Below are 17,596 nucleotides of genomic sequence, written 5' to 3'. Positions count from 1 at the left end.
TACAATGTAAGCAAATTGGTACCAATATTTTGAAGCTCAAAAATGCAGCATAAAAAACAAATCTATAGGTTCAGAGGCGATATGATAGGTGTGGGTGAGAAACAGATCAATATTTAAATCTGTTTTACTATAAATTCTCCTCCCTGCCCAGTAGATGGCAATATGCATGAAGAATGTGAATCACCAAAAATAAAAGATAGAACGTTAAAATGAAAGTGGAGACTGATAGTAAAAATGACTTAAATATTGATCTTTGTCTTACCCAAACTTATCAAAAGATATGGATTAACCACTGGTGTCATATTGGATTACTTTTATGCTGCCTTTGTGTGCTTTTTGAAATTTGTACTGTGAGGACCAACAGAGCTGAAATATTCTTCTAAAAATATTTGTTTGTGTTCTGCACGGTTCCCTGCACTCTGATTCTGCATGGGCCTGCTCATCAGATTAGACAGACAAATAAAAGTGAAAGACAAAATAAAGGCGTGGAAGTAACATAATGAAAGAATGAATGTATTGTGGCATGTGTGAATTCCATTAAGTTTATCCTTAAGTCAGGGCATGTGCAGACACAGTTGGAGAGGCTAGCTTTAGAAAGAGAGAGAGCCTCCAAAAGGCTCCAAAATGCAGGATTCAACCACAAGGTTTCTCCCGGATCTGAGAATGCCAAACCCTGCTATTACCCCCCAAACATACACAACTGTATACACAAACACACAGACAGATAATTTTGTCTTCTCCCTATGGTCCAGTAATATCTGTTTATTTAAATCATCTATCTATCTATCTATCTATCTATCTATCTATCTATCTATCTATCTATCTATCTATCTATCTATCTATCTATCTATCTATCTATCCATCCATCCATCCATCCATCCATCTATCTATCCATCCATCCATCCATCCATCCATCCATCCATCCATCCATCCATCCATCCATCTATCTACTGTATCAGATGATTGCAACACACTCCAAAAAAGTTGGGACAGTCAAGTTTTTACCACTATATAACATCACCACTTCTTTTAATAACATTTATTAAACATTTGGGTGCCAAAGACACAATTTGTTAATGTCACAGTAGCTGTGACAGTAAATGTTGCTCCAAAATTTGTACATGTCAGTTACCCATGCCGTGGACACTGACACACCCTCATCCCATGACAAATAGGGGCTTTTGGACCTGATGCTGATAACAGCCTGGATCGTCATTTTCCTCTTTGGCCAGGAGAACACAACTGCTGTTTTTTCCAAAAACTAGGGATGCACGATAATAGTGAAAATGATAATCACGATTATTTTGCCCAAAATTTTAATCACGATTATTAATCATGATTATTCTGTTTTTAAAAAATATTTTTTGTAATTACATGGCTGCACAATTTGAACAACATCAAAAAAGTACTGTTGCCACTGCTTAGCTATCAATTCTTTAAAAAACAAAAAACATAATATTACGTTACAGTTCTCATTTGCTAAGACATGCTTAATAAAAATGGGATCCACTTGATCTTCATCATCACCTTCTTGCACAGCAGAAGACTTCTCTTGCAAATGTCTTAACACTTTTTCATTTGTTTCACACATTTGTCAAAACAGTTTCCACAGATCTCATTGAAAGACCCCAATCTCTATTGGATTAACTGTGTTGAACAAAAGGGAAAAAACTATTCACAGCTGATAGAAAGTACTTGCATAATTATGAATCTCTAATGCACCAGAGTGAAACTCGTTTCCACAATTCATCAATCAGCAATCAGTCCTCATCCGTCTATAAAAGATGCCACCTCTGTGTTGCTATTTGCAAGCATGGATCAAAGAGGCCAAAGGCACAGAAGGAGAGTAAGAGGCCATTGCAAAGGGGCCCGAGGAAGAGGAGTTTGCATGCATGGTGGAGGAGCCCCAGCAAGAGGAGAAAATAGAGCTCAAGTTTCAAATGAAATTCGGGCAACATTTATTGACCATGTCATCAATCATGGCCTTGTTCTTTAGAGAGGCTGGACAAAGGGTCCAGCCAATTCTGAGTCGGAGCACTGTGGCATCTATTGTCAGGCTTTTTCGGAATGAGAACAGGTAAGTCACAATGTTACTCTATACCACTGTGTATTTCAGCTTTACTGTATTGCCCTGTTGGCAATACATAAAATGTTGTTATAGTGATTTAAATATAGCACAGGGTGAATAATACAATATACAGATAACTCCATTTTGTTTTTATTAGCATTTTCCATACTGTCTTAACTAGGGCTTCACTGATTATTGGATCAGATATTCATAGTTATACTAATTATCAGAGTTGTTATTTTGTCTGATCTGATTCCAGATACATTTTAAAATGGCTCTGATGCCACCTTCTCTCTGTAAAAGTTTATTGCTTGTAGTCTGAATCAATGTCCCACCCATAGAATTATTGGATTGGTTATATGTCACAAGTAAATGGCTAATCAACACTGTACTTCATATTCGTGGGGGAGAGATGAGAAAGAGGAATGCAGCAAGAGAAATATGCATCACTGAGAGGACGAGCTGTTTTCAAAGGAAAGAATGCAGATACTGAATTAATTAATGTGTTTTTGCACTCCGCACGAGTTGCCTCTCTCCCTCGGACCGTGACATGAGGCACCATATAGTAGAGCTGCAGATGCGGTTATTTCAATGACAGTAGACCATAATGGAGAAATACAGTGAGCAGCAATATACTGTAGATGGGCAACAGAGAGAGTACTCCGCAGTATGAGCTGGTGTTTTTACATGTTATAGCTGATGATGGCATTGATAGTGGTAGCTAGCTAACCAATGTCAGGAGGTTTAGCAAATGTAATTTCAACTTTGCCAGCATTAAATCTTTCACCTCTGTTCTGAATAAATTCCTGTTGCTCTTTTTACACTTGACTAAACGGCCTGCCAACAAGCAATGTTGTTGATTCGTGTCTGTTATCACGTTAATTCCTAACATTCTGTTATGAGCTATTTAGTTCATTATTTTTATATATTTAAAGTTTCAGTTAAAAAAAAAATGCTGCTAGGAGCTCACTCTACTCTATGTTTGAAAAAATAATGTTGATATGCTCTGTTTTGCAGTATTTCATTAAACACATGTTCATTGGCATTTAAAGGACATTTTGTGTTGGATTTTGTATTTTTTTTTAATTAAATGTTTTACTACAAATGTGTATCGGCCCCAAATATTGGTTATCAGTCTCCTTGATTGATAATAATCATTATAGGCCCTGAAAAAAACATATTGGTCAACCCCTAGTCCTAACTTTTTCAGAACTGGGTTGTACCTTTCATTAATCAAACTGATAGGAGACATGATTCTCCCAAGAAACCTAAGGCAATGTGCATTAAACAAAAGCAAGAAATCTCTTTGATATCACTGAGACCTCCAATGCTGTCCATTAATGCAATAATTCACCATGTGTTAAGCAGTGTTAAACACTATTGGCATGAAGGAAAGATGGAATTTCTGATATTAAAAGAAAGAATGTGATAAAAAAATACTAATTTAAAATCTAGCGGCACTTGGTAATATTCGACATCCAGCGCAAAGGTTACATTTGCTTTCTGTTTTCACGCTCCCTATTATTGAGTTAAGTTTGCAGTAAAGCTTGACTTAACTACATGCTTGTGTCTCATCTCTTTATTCTTATGTCAACTGGCATATAGTGAAAATGAATGATGGGATGGCGAAGGAGAACACGAGTTGGGAGTTGACTGCTACAATCAAATGTTTGTTGTGAAATCCTAAAAGACGTGTCCAAAAACACGATGGTAATCCCTTCACATGTGGAGAGAAAATCTAAAGGTCAATAATACATATATCCCCTATTAAACATTTTGAATACTCATATCAACATTGTAATTGAATCCCACTGTAGTGTGTGTGTGTGTGTGTGTGTGTGTGTGTGTGTGTGTGTGTGTATGATTTGGAAGTATATTGCATCCTATTTCACACTTTTCCAGCCTGTGATCTAAATGTATTCTTTGCTTGTCTTTTCCTCACTTTTAATCCTCTTTGAATAAAAGTATCTTCTTAATGAATAAATGTAAATATCCAATGTGACTGATACAGAGTTTTACCTGTTGAGACCATGCAAGTGTAGCAGACTAAAAACAAACCAATGTCCTACATTCCTTCAGTCCAGCATTGTTGGTTTAGGCCACAGTTTATGACCAGCTGATGATGGGTTAAGAAAGACCAGACACCCTTTTCTCTGGGGGTGAAGTATTTCTGGAGTTGATTAAGGGCAATTTGCTCATAAATCAGGGAACTTGAAATATAATGTAGACTTTATGTTGACCTATAAATATACATTGCAAATTATCCTCAATATACCCCATATTGTGAGTAGTTGAGTATGTTTTCAGTCCTTAATCTTGGCAGGCTATACTGCTATTCACCCACACACACTCACAGACAGTTGCCAGATACAATATTCTCTAAACAGCTGAGTGGGTGATCCTGCCTGAAAAGTTGAGCGTAATTAATATTGAGTGTTTAATCCCTGACACCCTGCCCTATGACTGCAACATACACATCATAAAACAAATGATTGAACAGAGGTGGGGGTGTGTGTGTGTGGGTGTGTGTGTGTGTGTGTTTTTAAAACCTGTCTTTCAGCTCTTTCAATTCCGCTGGTGCTCTGTTAAACAGGGTTTTCCACCTTTACAACAATGTTAGAATCCAGGAATAACGAAAAAACTGAATTGCAGGGAATTTGAATGAATGTATTCCTATCCGTCATCATTGGATGGTTAATTACACAATCATTGCAATTCTGCTGTAAAATGTTCACTTTGTGGACCTAAATGCGAGTTAAATGTTTTCCCAAACAGATCAAGTTTTTAAAGTTGATGCTGTATCAATTTGATTAAATAAACAAAAACTACCTCCCTACCCTAAACCTGATAGTGTCATTAAAACAAATGTGACGTGAAAATCGCAATTCCTTAAGCAATTTCAATTCATGTTTTGACTCTTTGGAACTAGTGCTCCAATTTTTCATGTTGCAAGTGCAACATTCTATCAGTTGAGGTAATGTGCAACTTGATTGCACTTGAACAAGCTTGAAAATGAAGTTGGTTATTTAATGCAAAAGTTCAAATGTATCGCTTTACAAGTCAAGTGCTATAATAAAAATGTTTAAAACCAATAGAGTCAGTTAAACCCCAGACAATGATCATTTTGGTGTTTCTGTGTGGTGGTAACTGAAAATGTTTAGGTCCAAATCCATGAGCTAAAAGTTGAAGGTTCAAATCCAAATCCATGAGCTAATAACATTGTGCCCTTGAGCAAGTTACTTAACCCCTGAATGTATGTGTATGACAATTTACTTTGGATAAAAGCATCTGCTAAATGACAACTTGTTTACTCACTATTTTGAAAACCTGACCACACAACAAAAACCAATAACAGAGCAGGGACCACAGTGTTGGTACCAGTGCAGTGAAGGCATATAGTACAGTATGCTAGTGTGTTTTAACAAAGTTATTACAACAAGAACAACAGCTGGCAACCTTTTGTTTCAGCCTAATAAGCCATAAGGAAAATATAGTTAAAAGTCTTAGTTACAGTGAGTGAATGAACTCAAGCTGTTTAATTAAATACATTAATTAACACATCTTGTCTCCTCGCCTTCATTGGAAGACTACAGTTTTTTTGCAAAGAGGAAGAATTGGCAGGTTAATTTATGAATAGGTTTTGATGGTTTTCAAACATGGTGATGAAGAATTTGCCTTTTTAGGAAAACATGGAATAGTTGGCCCAACTGGAGGGGCAATCCAACCAAGCATATTTAAAAGTGGTTGAGTTTGGTTTGGGTTAGCGTCTGATGTAGTCTTATGTGTGTATGTCTGGCCAACAGCTGTCTGCCTGTACAAAAAAAAAAAGAATATTCTATCCTGCATTCTAAGAGATTAAGCCTTTAAATTATCTTAAAGACATTATTTAGAGTAATACCATGTTTAATTTTCGACAGAAAATAAAACAAGTCTGTGAGGAATAGATTTAAAGTCTCTTCAGTGGTTGCACTTTTGTTTAAAATGGTGTTGATAGTTCAGCTGATGAAACATTGAAAAAACAGCTTTCAGAAGAGCAAAAATGGCAGAGAACATGAGTTGTGAAAATTAAAAGTGATCTAGTACCTATATACAGTTCATGTCATGTAAAAGAAGGTAAGTCTATCCCTCACAGCCTTGTTTTTATTCCCGTCAAAAATGAAATATGCTGCTACTACGAAGAGGATCTATAGTGTATACATACAGTATGACAGAACAAATCAACAACACTCAGACTGTATGCACAACAAATCTAGACATTCCCTAAATATATCCTATAATCTATGTGCTTGAAGCAAAACCACACTAATCAGTCAGTTTCAACAAACACTCACAGTCACCAAAGGGTCTTTATGATCCCTTATGTAGTGCCTTTACTTTCTAGTTAGTGCTTTTGACACCCCACCACTAGCCATGTGGTTTGAGTCATATCTAAGAAGTGTGAGTAAAACACAAAATTAGATCTTTCCAAAGTTGATTTCAATATTTAGAGCAGTCCGATATCATTCACATAATCAGTTGACAGAGGATGAGTATACAGAAAAAACATGACGGACGGACGGATGGACGGACGGAAAGACAGACAGACAGACAGACAGACAGACAGACAGACAGATAGATAGATAGATAGATAGATAGATAGATAGATAGATAGATCTTACCCTGCAGGTCTGTGAGGTTAACGGGAGGACTTTCCCACCGATAGTGCTGTTTGTGATTTCAGAAGTGTCAGTTTGGAGGATCGAAACTTTTATTTGTGGTGTTTCCCCATGGAGCACAGCCACCCAGATACAACGAGGTTCTGGTGAGCTGCAGTCCACCCCTACCACATCCTGAAAGCACCATTCCTTAACCCCTAGACGAGGGCACACTGCGGGCATCACCAACGGCAACTGACTCCCTGACCACATCACACATAAACAGGCACGGGAGTGTGTAAGAGCTCACATACAAAAGCAAACTTGCCAAAGCAAACTGCTCATCAGAATCACAAAAGATCCATCCATTTAGACATTTCAATTCGGAAAATTAAGAATCAGATCACTAGAGATAAAGAGTTCAATGCTAAAAGTCAAGATGAAGATGTGTCCATTCTCTCCCAAAAACCGGAAAAATTCCAGACAATGCTTCTGTGCAACATGCCTAAATCTCCTCATATATCCTTAATCCATGCTGGTGACTTTCTTCATGGATTCCACTGTTAAACTGATAAGTTCCATATCACAACGGCGAACTCCAGACCATCCATGTTCACACATGAGCAACGAGAACATTACGACTGCAGTGGCACCTCCAGAGATGAGATCGATTCCAGGATGCAGGAGCAAATCCCTGTCTAGCAGTGTGTGTGTGTGCTAGTGTGTGTGGCGAGCACGTGGCACTGCTGGCAAGATGTATATCCAGGGAAACCGGTTGCAGGATGGAAAATGTATTCAATCTGGATTTTTAGTCCTAACAGTTTTCCCCTCTAGCTGTGCTTCACTCTTTTTTCCTTCTGTCCTTCACTTTCTAAACTGTTCACCTCCTCTTTCTCTCTCTCTCTTTCATTCCCCTCTGTCATCTCCAGACAGACTCCGAACTCCAGCTCTCTGTGTCACTATGAGTGGGCCGGCACCTCCCCCTTTTCTCTTACTTGCTGTCTCCTTCTCTCTCTCTCTTGCTCTTATTCATTCAATAATCTTTTTTTCATCACTCCTTTTTTAATCTTCTTGCTGCTTTCTGGCTTTTCGCTCTATCTCTCAGACTCTCATATCACAATTTATCCAGCTTTTAAAGCGTTGTTTTCTTCTTGACATCTGTATCTCTCCAGCTCTTTCTCTTCCTTTATCACTGTCATCTCGTGCAGTCTCTCATATCAGCCCTTATCACTGTCTCCCCTCCAATACTACTATCTAATCTTTGAATTTCAATAATCATATTTCCAATCTGTTAGTTCTAAAAACAAAATATGAAAAGAATCAAATTCCGACATGAAAAGAAACACTTTCTGAGGCAAATCTAGCAACACTGTAACCACAGTGACCAAAAGTTCTGTTTTTCTAAAGCCCATGAAGTCCAACAGAGTGTTAGTGTCAAACCGACCACTAGAAATTTCCCTGCTCTCTAAAAGTCCACTTAGAGAAAGAGACAAATAATGGCTCTGCTAGCAAACACAATGGAAGTATAATAACAAATGGGGGCTCGTCCGCTAGTTTTTTGTATTGATTTAACGAATGTTTCATGTTTTGATTTAACAAGTGGAAGTGGCCGCTTGTCAACTGTATGAGTAATGAACACGTGGTAAAATGTACTCCTATTTTTGTCTTGCTGATATAAAGTGTAAAGCAGTAACGATCATTAGTAATGGAGTTAGATGTCAGATCTTTTATATCAAAACCTACTATACAGCAGTTTGATGCATTTCGAAAGAAAGATCTATTACAGATAGCTGAAATTTTAGAGGTTTCTGTATTGAGCTCTGCACCTAAACAGGTAGTTAAAGCTGAAGTTTATGCTAAACTGGTTGAACAAGGTTTTTTTTCTGTTGATATGGAGAGCGAAATTGGGAAGAGTGATATTTTAGATACTGCTAAAACTGATTTGACATCTCAATCAGATCCTTTGCTCTTGTTGAAAGTAAAAGAAGTGGAGTTACAAATAAAACGACAGGAACATGAAAATCGTTTGGTACATTTATGTGAGCTAGAGTTGGTGCATGAGGAAAAGGAAAGGGAGCGTGCGTTTAATGCTGTTTCACCTGTTGTGACTCCAGTCCCTTCATCTGTTCAGCCTGCTGCTGGTAACTTGTTTGATCCAAGTAGATACATTAAGCTCGTTCCTCCTTTTCGAGAGTCAGAGGCCGATGCATATTTTATCGCATTTGAGCGCATTGCTGCTAAACTAAACTGGCCTAAAGATATGTGGGGGTTAATTTTACAATGTAGTTTAGTAGGTAAAGCTCAAGAAGTATGTTCTGCTTTGCCCATCGAGGAGTCGCTTGATTATGATTTGGTGAAAGCTGCTGTTTTGCGAAGTTTACTGAGCTTGTGCCTGAAGCGTACAGGCAGAAGTTTCAGTAACTATAATAAATCGGCTAAACAAACGTTTGTGCAGTTTGCACGTGATAAGAGAGTTCTGTTAGAGAAGTGGTGCGCCGCTTCTAAAACTACTACGTTTGAGCAATTTCAAGATCTGATTCTGTTGGAGGATTTTAAAAATTGTTTTCCAGATAATTTAGTGGTTTACTTAAATGAACAAAAGGTTAAGTCCCTCTCAGCTGCTGCAGTGTTGGCGGATGAATATATCCTGACACATAAAACTGTTTTTTCTTCTGTTGCTAGTTCGAATCCTGGTACTTCGATGTTTCCATGTGTGCAGAAACCCTTGATGTACACTCGCTCAATGAAACCTATGGTGCGTTCTACAGCCCAGGGTAAGGAAGAGAGCAAGAGTGTTGAGAATAAAAGAGTTTGCTTTTATTGCTTGGACCCAAATCATCGTATTGTTGATTGTAAAGCCTAAAAGTGTAGCTAATGTTGTTCTTGAGTCAATGTCTGGTGCTGAGAATTTTTCAGACAGTTCTGTATTTACTCCCTTTGTGTTTAAAGGTAGTGTGTCAGTTTCTCTGGATGGTACTGTGAATTCAATCACGATTTTGAGGGATACGGGGTCAGCTCAATCGTTTATATTGGAAAGTGCATTACCATTTTCAGATGTGACGTACACTGGGACTGATGTGTTGGTTCGTGGAATCGAATTGAATTGTGTTAAAGTTCCTCTTCATATTGTGTTTTTGACCTGTGATCTTGTTTCAGGTCCTGTAAAAGTGGGGGTACGCTCAAGACTGCCTGTAGAGGGCGTAAGTTTAATCTTGGGAAATGACCTGGCCGGTGCTAAAGTTTTTTCTCACCCAATTGTAGCGAAGAATCCGCTTTGTGATGGGGAGCTTGCCAGTCGATTCCCTTCAACATTTTCAGCTTGTGCTGTCACTCGTGCACAAGTACGCAAAAATGAGGATGTGATTGATCTATCTGACACTTTTATGGTTTCTCCAGATTCTCTGTCTGAGCTAAGGTTATCTGTGGATTCCAGTGTGGGTAACACAGATGAGCAACCTGATCAAGAAGCTTCCCTGACGATGGGGAGAGAACAACTTGGTAAAGCCCAGAAGTCTGACCCTTCTCTAACGCGCTGTGTTGAGGCCGTGGAGGATAAAGTGAAAGGAGGTAATGTTGATGGAGTACAGTATTTCTGGGACCGAGGCGTCTTAATGCGTGAGTGGCTGTCTTGTAATGCGAAAGAGGCTGGGTTAAGTCCAGACTATCAGATTGTATTACCCTCTGGTTATCGAAAAGCTGTGCTTAAACTTGCTCATGACCACCCATTGTCTGGTCATTTAGGCAGTACTAAAACATTTATGCGAGTGGCGAAATATTTTTATTGGCCTGGTTTAAGATCTGCTGTGTCAAAGCATTGTCGTTCATGTCACGTGTGTCAACTCGCTGGTAAACCTAATCAAATAATTCGTCCGGCTCCTTTGCAGCCGATTCCAATGATGGGAGAACCATTTGAGCGACTCATTCTAGACTGTGTCGGCCCCCTTCCGAAATCGAAAGCGGGTTATCAGTATATTTTGACACTAATGTGTGCGACGACTCGTTTTCCAGAGGCAATACCATTGCGTAATATCAAAGCGAAAACCATTGTAAAAGAGCTGATTAAATTTTGTTCAACGTTTGGGTTACCTCGTGTGATCCAGACTGATCAGGGAACAAATTTTAAATCTAAAATGTTTGAGCAAGTGTTAAAGGGAATTTCCGTTAATCACGTAGTGTCGAGTGTGTATCATCCGCAGTCGTAGGGAGCTCTAGAGAGATTTCACCAGACGCTCAAATCAATGATGCGGGCGCACTGTGTAGAAGCCGGTAAGGACTGGGCTGATGATCTCCCTTTGCTTTTATTTGCGATAAGGGAAACCGTTCAAGAATCATTGGGGTTTAGTCCTGCGGAGCTCATTTTTGGACATACGGTTCGGGGCCCTTTAAAGCTATTACGCGAGCAACTTGTTATTGATAAAACACCGCTTGTTCTTGTATCCGAGTATGTTAGTTCTATTCGTGAACGTGTTCGCAGGGCTTGTGAGATGGCAAAGAAAAATTTGGATGAAACACAGACTGAGATGAAGGAGCGTTACGACCGTAAAAGTGTCGCTCGTACTTTTCAGCCTGGTGAATCTGTTTTGTTGTTAATGTCAGTGCCAGGGTCTGCTCTGCAACCAAGATTTTCAGGTCCCTATAAGGTGATTAAAAAGTTGAGTGATACGAATTATCTGATTTGCACGCCTGAACGTCGGAGGAAGTCGCGGATGGTTCATGTTAACATGTTAAAGTCTTATGTGACAGACGAATCTACCCTTGTTGTCAAGTCGAGTGCCGTCGTATCGTCTGTAGTAAATGAGGTGGAACAGGATTTTTCTGTACCTTGTGGTCGCTTGGCGAATTCCGTAATTTTAAGTGAGTTGGAGTCTCACTTAAATTATCTAGCTCCGGATCAAAGGAAAGATATCGTCGAGTTAATTGAAAGTCATTATTCACTCTTTTGTGACATTCCTTCGCAGACTACAGTAATTCAGCATGATATCGATGTGGGAAATGCGCAGCCCATAAAACAGCATCCTTTCCGGCTTAATCCGAAAAAGCGTGAGTTAATGAAAGCTGAGGTCGAGTATTTACATCAGAATAACTTTGCGAGTCCCAGTCTGAGTGCGTGGAGTTCGCCTTGTTTGTTAGTTCCCAAGGCTGATTCGTCAGTTCGGTTCTGCACTGACTATCGAAAAGTCAATGCAGTAACTAAACCTGACGCTTTCCCACTTCCATGTATGGAAGACTGTATCGATCGTGTTGGTCCCGCAAAGTTTGTTACGAAATTAGATCTTCTTAAGGGATATTGGCAGGTTCCTCTTACTCCTCGGGGCTCAGAGATTTCAGCGTTTGTGACCCCTGACGATTTTATGCAGTACTCTGTTATGGCATTTGGAATGCGAAACGCACCGTCCACATTTCAGCGCTTAATGCGTATTGTACTAAGTGGAGTACAGAAGTGTGATGCCTATCTAGACGATATTATAATATATTCTTCTAGTTGGGAAGACCATTTGAGTTCTTTGCGTGAAGTGTTTTCACGTTTTTGTGATGCATCTCTGACGGTAAACCTAGCCAAATGTGAGTTCGCCAAGGCAACAGTGGTTTACTTGGGGAAAAGAGTGGGTCAGGGTCAAGTATGCCCGGTTGATGCGAAGATTGCATCAGTTGTGAAGTTTCCAGTACCACTGAATAAGAGAGAACTACGTCGATTTTTGGGAATGGCAGGATACTACAGAGGGTTCTGTCGTAACTTTGCCAGTGTTGTATCACCATTAACCGATCTCCTCAGCACTGCTAGAGTATTTGTGTGGTCTCCTGCTTGTGAGCAAGCTTTTGTGCAGCTAAAGATTTGCTATGTAATGCTCCTGTTTTGGCAGCGCCAGAGTTTACGCGCTCTTTCAAGCTGGAAGTGGATGCGTCTGCTACTGGGGCTGGTGCAGTTTTACTCCAAGAGAGCGAGTTGGTTGTTGATCACCCAGTTTGTTACTTCTCGAAAAAGTTCACGTTATGTCAATGCAGGTATAGTACCATCGAAAAAGAGGCCCTTGCGTTGCTATTAGCGTTGCAACATTTCGAGGTGTATTTAGGTGGAAGTTCATTTCCAATTGTGGTGTATACCGACCACAACCCACTTGTTTTTTTGGCTCGTATGTCCAATTCGAATCAACGTTTAATGCGTTGGGCATTGATAATTCAGGAGTTTAATTTGGATATTCGACATCAAAAGGGCTCGCAGAATACTGTTGCGGATGCGTTGTCCCGAATCTATGGTGCTGAAGAGTAAGATAATTGCTGTTGTGCAGTGTGTAGTAGATACAAACTTCCTGTTAGCATCTTTTTGGTGGGGAGGTGTTACGTGGGAGTGTATTTGTTTTGTGTTGTTGGGGAAAACAGTGTATTGGTGTAGTTTTCCTTGGTGTGTTCTCTCTCTTTTCTCTCTCACTGTAATGATTCACAGGTGGAGCTGCAAACGAGTGACCTGATTGGTGACGAGAGTGTTTGGCGCTGTATTTGAGTCTCCTGAGTCATGGATCCAGGAGTCCCCACTCTCATGGCTTCCTTGACGAAGAGTTGTGTTATTGTGATCTCTTAGTGCATGTTAAAGACATTTGATGTGAATCACAACCTTATGTAAGTTGTGATTTGTTATGTTAAATTTTAAATTTTAAATTTTAAGATAATATAAATATTAATACACTAACTGGGGACTTAATCGAAAATGTCTCATCATATAAGTATTTAGGTTTTTTGCTGGACAACAAACTTTCTTTTAAAGTTCATGTTGAAAAGCTTGTAAAAAAGCTGAAACTAAGGCTGGGGTTTTACTTTAGGAATAAGGCTTGTTTTATCTGTTAGCTAGAAAAAAACTCGTGCAGGCTACTTTTTTGTTTTGGACTATGGTGATGTTGTCTACATGCATACTGCCTCTAATACTCTCCACGCTTTAGATTCTGTGTATCATAGTGCTCTACGTTTTTTAACTAACTCTGGTTTCCGTACTCATCATTGTACGCTGTATGAACTGGTAGGCTGGTCGTCATTAAGTCTACGTAGACAATTTCATTTGCATATTTTCCTATACAAGGCCATGTTGGGTAAATTGCCGGCATATCTATGTAATCTCCTGATGAAAAATTCCAGCAGTTTTCATCTCCGATCCACGAGGTGGCTTTCTTACCAGGTTCCAAGGGTTTTTACTGAGCTGGGGAAAAAGCCTTCTCTTACTTTGCGCCATGGTCTTGGAATAACTTGCAAAATTTGCTACATCTAACTGATCTAGTCCCATTAAATGATTTTAAGACCATGTTAAAATGCCATATAACTAAAAAATGTAACTGCCATATGTGACCTGTTCTTTTCTATGTGTGATGCTTGTTTGTTTGTTGACCATGTTGTATTTTGTACTTAAATTGTAACTGGTGTGCCGTCTTGGCCAGGTCTCCCTCGAAAAAGAGACTTTAGTCTCAAGGGACTTCCTGGTTAAACAAAGGTTAAATTAAAAAAAATAAAAAAAAAATAAAAAGTTAATCCACTGCCTCTTTTCACTCTGAAAGTCTGAAAACTAAAAAAACAAAAACACATGTACATATTTCTAACTAAATAAACAAATGGAGCAATGGGCACAGCGAGAGAGAAAATTTATATACACTGGCATCCACAAGTTTGGAACAATGTACAGATTTTGCTGTTTCGGAAGGAAATTGGTGCATTAATTCACCAAAGTGGTATTCAGCTGATCACAAAGTAAAATCAGGACATTACTGATATAAAACAGCACCGTCACTTTTAAAAAAAAAGTTATTTTTTATCAAATCTGAACAGGCCCTATTTCCGGCAGGCATCACTCCAATACATATCCTTGAGTAATCATGCTAAATTGATAATTTGGTACTATAAAATCACTTGCCATTATATCAAACACAGTTGAAAGCTATTTGGTTTGTTAAATTAAGCTTAACATTGTCTTTGTGTTTGTTTTTGAGTTGCCACAGTATGCAATAGACTGACATGCCTTAAGCTCAATATTAGGTCAAAAATAGCAAAGAAAGAAACAGCTTTCTCTAGAAACTCGTCAGTCAATCATTGTTTTGAGGAATGAAGGATATAAAATGCTTGAAACTGGCAAAAAATTAATTTCATACAAAGGTGTACACTACAGTCTTCAAAGACAAATGACAACTAGCTCTAACAAGGACAGAAAGAGATGTGGAAGGCCACATGCACAATTAAACAAGAGGATAAGTACATCAGAGTCTCTAGTTTGAGAAATAGATGCCTCACATGTCCTCAGCTGATAGCTTCATTGAATTCTACCTGCTCAACTTCAGTTTCATGTACAACAGTAAAAAGTAGACTCAGGGGTTCAGGCCTTATGGGAAGAAATGCAAAGAAAAAGCCACTAATGAAACAGAAGAACAAAAAGAAAAGGTTAGAGTGGGCAAAGAAACAGACAATGGACAACAGATACTTGGAAAATAGTGTTATGGATCTTAACCACATTGAGTTTTTGTGGGATCAGCTAGACTGTAAGGTTCGTGAGAAATGCCTGAAAAGACAGCCACATCTATGGCAAGTGCTACAGAAAGTGTGGGGTGAAATGTAATCTGAGTATCATCTGAGACAAACTGACAGCTAGAATTCTACAAAGCTGTCATTGCTGCACGTGGAGTTTTTTTTTAATGAGAACTCTTTGAAGTAGTTTAAGTTTAAGAATATTTTTTTCAAATTGTAATAGTAATCTTTCACGTTGTGGCAGGGCGGAGGGCGGGGCCGGGTCGTGATCCTACACACCCGGTCCCGTATTATGCTAATTATGCCTCTGTGAGGTTTAAAGGCTGACTGCAGAGGGCCGTGCGGGAGAGAGAGATCGTTAGCGGACATGTCCGTCATGTGTTTGTGTCTTCTTTTAAGTTTATCATTAAACTATTATTTATGTTGACAAGCCGGTTCTCGCCTCCTCCTTGCCCATCCTTTAACTGTGTTACACTGGTGCCGAAGCCCGGGAAGGAGGAAGGATATGCCGTAGTAGAGTTCTCGCCACTACCGTCCACCCCAACGGAGCAGCCGCGGCCATCTGCCGGGGGACGAGGAGCCCAGCCGCCTGAAAGAAGACGATGGCCGGCGACCGCGAGGGGAGAAGGGGCTCCTAGCCAACCGCCTGGAGCGGTCAGGGCCGCTGCCAGGGGTTTAAGACCGCCGACCGCGAGCGGGGAGGGGCTCACTGGCGACCGCCTGGAGCGAGAACCGCTGCCAGGGGCGGGGGGAGACCCCTTCTGTTCCCCGAGAATGTGGTGGGGTGTTCCGTCCGCCAGGGGCTGGAGGACTGCTTCTGATCCGCCCGGAGAGGTGCGGCTGTCGTCCGATAGAGGGTGGAGGAGTGGCCGAGGAACGAGATGCGGTGTATCGGAGAACTGGCGAGTAAGAGGTTTTTTTTTCATCTCTCTCTCCTCCCTCTCTCTCTTACTGTCGCTCTGCGTTGGCCTTTATCCTCTTTTAAATTTGAGTTTTTTGGGGGGTACTACACTGTTACAGGAAGTACCCCCATTTTAATTATTTCTGTTTCCCTCCCCTTGTCCCCTCCCTCGTCCAGGTAGATGGGGATGACCTGCCGGCAGACAGCGCGGAAGGCGCGCCCTCCCGAGAGAACGAGGGAGGAATGTGGCAGGGCGGAGGGCAGGGCCGGGTCGTAATCCTACACAACCGGTCCCGTATTAGGCTAATTATGCCTCCGTGAGGTTTAAAGGCTGACTGCAGAGGGCCGTGCGGGAGAGAGAGATCGTTAGCGGACATGTCAGTCATGTGTTTGTGTCTTCTTTTAAGTTTATCATTAAACTATTATTTATGTTGACAAGCCGGTTCTCGCCTCCTCCTTGCCCATCCTTTAACTGTGTTACACACGTTATTACTGTCATGACTATACATTGTGATCAGTTGAATACCACTTTGGTGAATAAAAGTTCCAATTTCTTTCCATAAGAGCAAAATCTGTACATTATTCCAAACTTTTAGCCGCCAGTGTATATATATATATATGGATGGTAGCCAAAACCACAGAGTGCCAGAAACCTCACTGCAGCTGCTCTCAGTGGCCAGGCTCAAACAGCTGCATTAAAATAACACACACATGTACCCACAACACATGGACACAAAATAAAAGTTTTGATATATACAGTAAGGGATAAAGCACAGTCATCTGGTCATTATTGCAAAATAACCACAGGGTAATAAGTTCCCCAATGCTAATCGTTCTTATTTCATCCTGAAGGGGTTTATTATATGCAATATAGACCAGTTGACTGTACATAACCCCACTTATTACACGGCTACTTACCAAAAAGTAAATAAACGCACATTAAATATTGATATTATTTTATTATGCGAAAAGAAAGCAAGCACAGAGTGCTACAAGAGACATAAAACTACCATAGTGCATGAGATCGGTTGCCTAGGACAGTGTGAAATATACAGTTTATCAGTTGTTTACAAAAATATTTGATCACAGAATGTTGTTTTTGACCTATCAAGATTCAAATGTACATGACAAAAGTATTCCAGAGAGCTTTGTAATATGGTATGTAATTGTATACGTTAAATGTAATACATTTACAGAAATAACACCCCACACATACCACCACATCAACAGAAGACATGCAGACTAAATTAAAGTTTTTACATGTACAGTAATAAACTGTAAATCTATCAGGTCAAATTACACATTTTGACAATAACACACACACGCAGGGTCCAAACTTTACACATGCCAAGCGCCAAATGCAAGTAAAAATCACGATGGAGAGTATATGAAACAATGTTACCAATCTATAGTTCCCCTTCTGTCACTCACTCAAAGTTGTGTTGATTGAAGTGACACAAGGGGCTTCCTTCAGGAGCCTCGGATACCTCTTAATAT

The 17,596-nt window shown here is 39.9% G+C and overlaps 1 protein-coding gene across 3 annotated transcripts in view; it reads right to left on the bottom strand.

The window, feature by feature from the left end:
- The window catches only part of LOC127647532 (rho GTPase-activating protein 23-like), a 102,374-nt gene that overhangs the window by 55,353 nt on the left and 29,425 nt on the right, over positions 1-17,596 (bottom strand). For 2 of the 3 annotated variants that reach the window (XM_052131805.1, XM_052131806.1), the window contains exon 1: positions 6,727-7,521. The exons of the other annotated variant lie outside the window; for it this stretch is intronic. In XM_052131805.1, the coding sequence (XP_051987765.1) occupies positions 6,727-6,975 (249 nt within the window). In that variant the 5' untranslated portion in view covers positions 6,976-7,521. Of the gene's footprint in view, positions 1-6,726; positions 7,522-17,596 lie in introns of those variants that run through there. 3 annotated transcript variants of the gene reach the window in all.

This window comes from Xyrauchen texanus, chromosome 8 (assembly GCF_025860055.1).
Source record: "Xyrauchen texanus isolate HMW12.3.18 chromosome 8, RBS_HiC_50CHRs, whole genome shotgun sequence".
Lineage (NCBI taxonomy): Eukaryota > Metazoa > Chordata > Actinopteri > Cypriniformes > Catostomidae > Xyrauchen > Xyrauchen texanus.
Note: the sequence above shows the minus strand (reverse complement) of the source record. Positions and strands in the feature narration are given on the sequence as shown.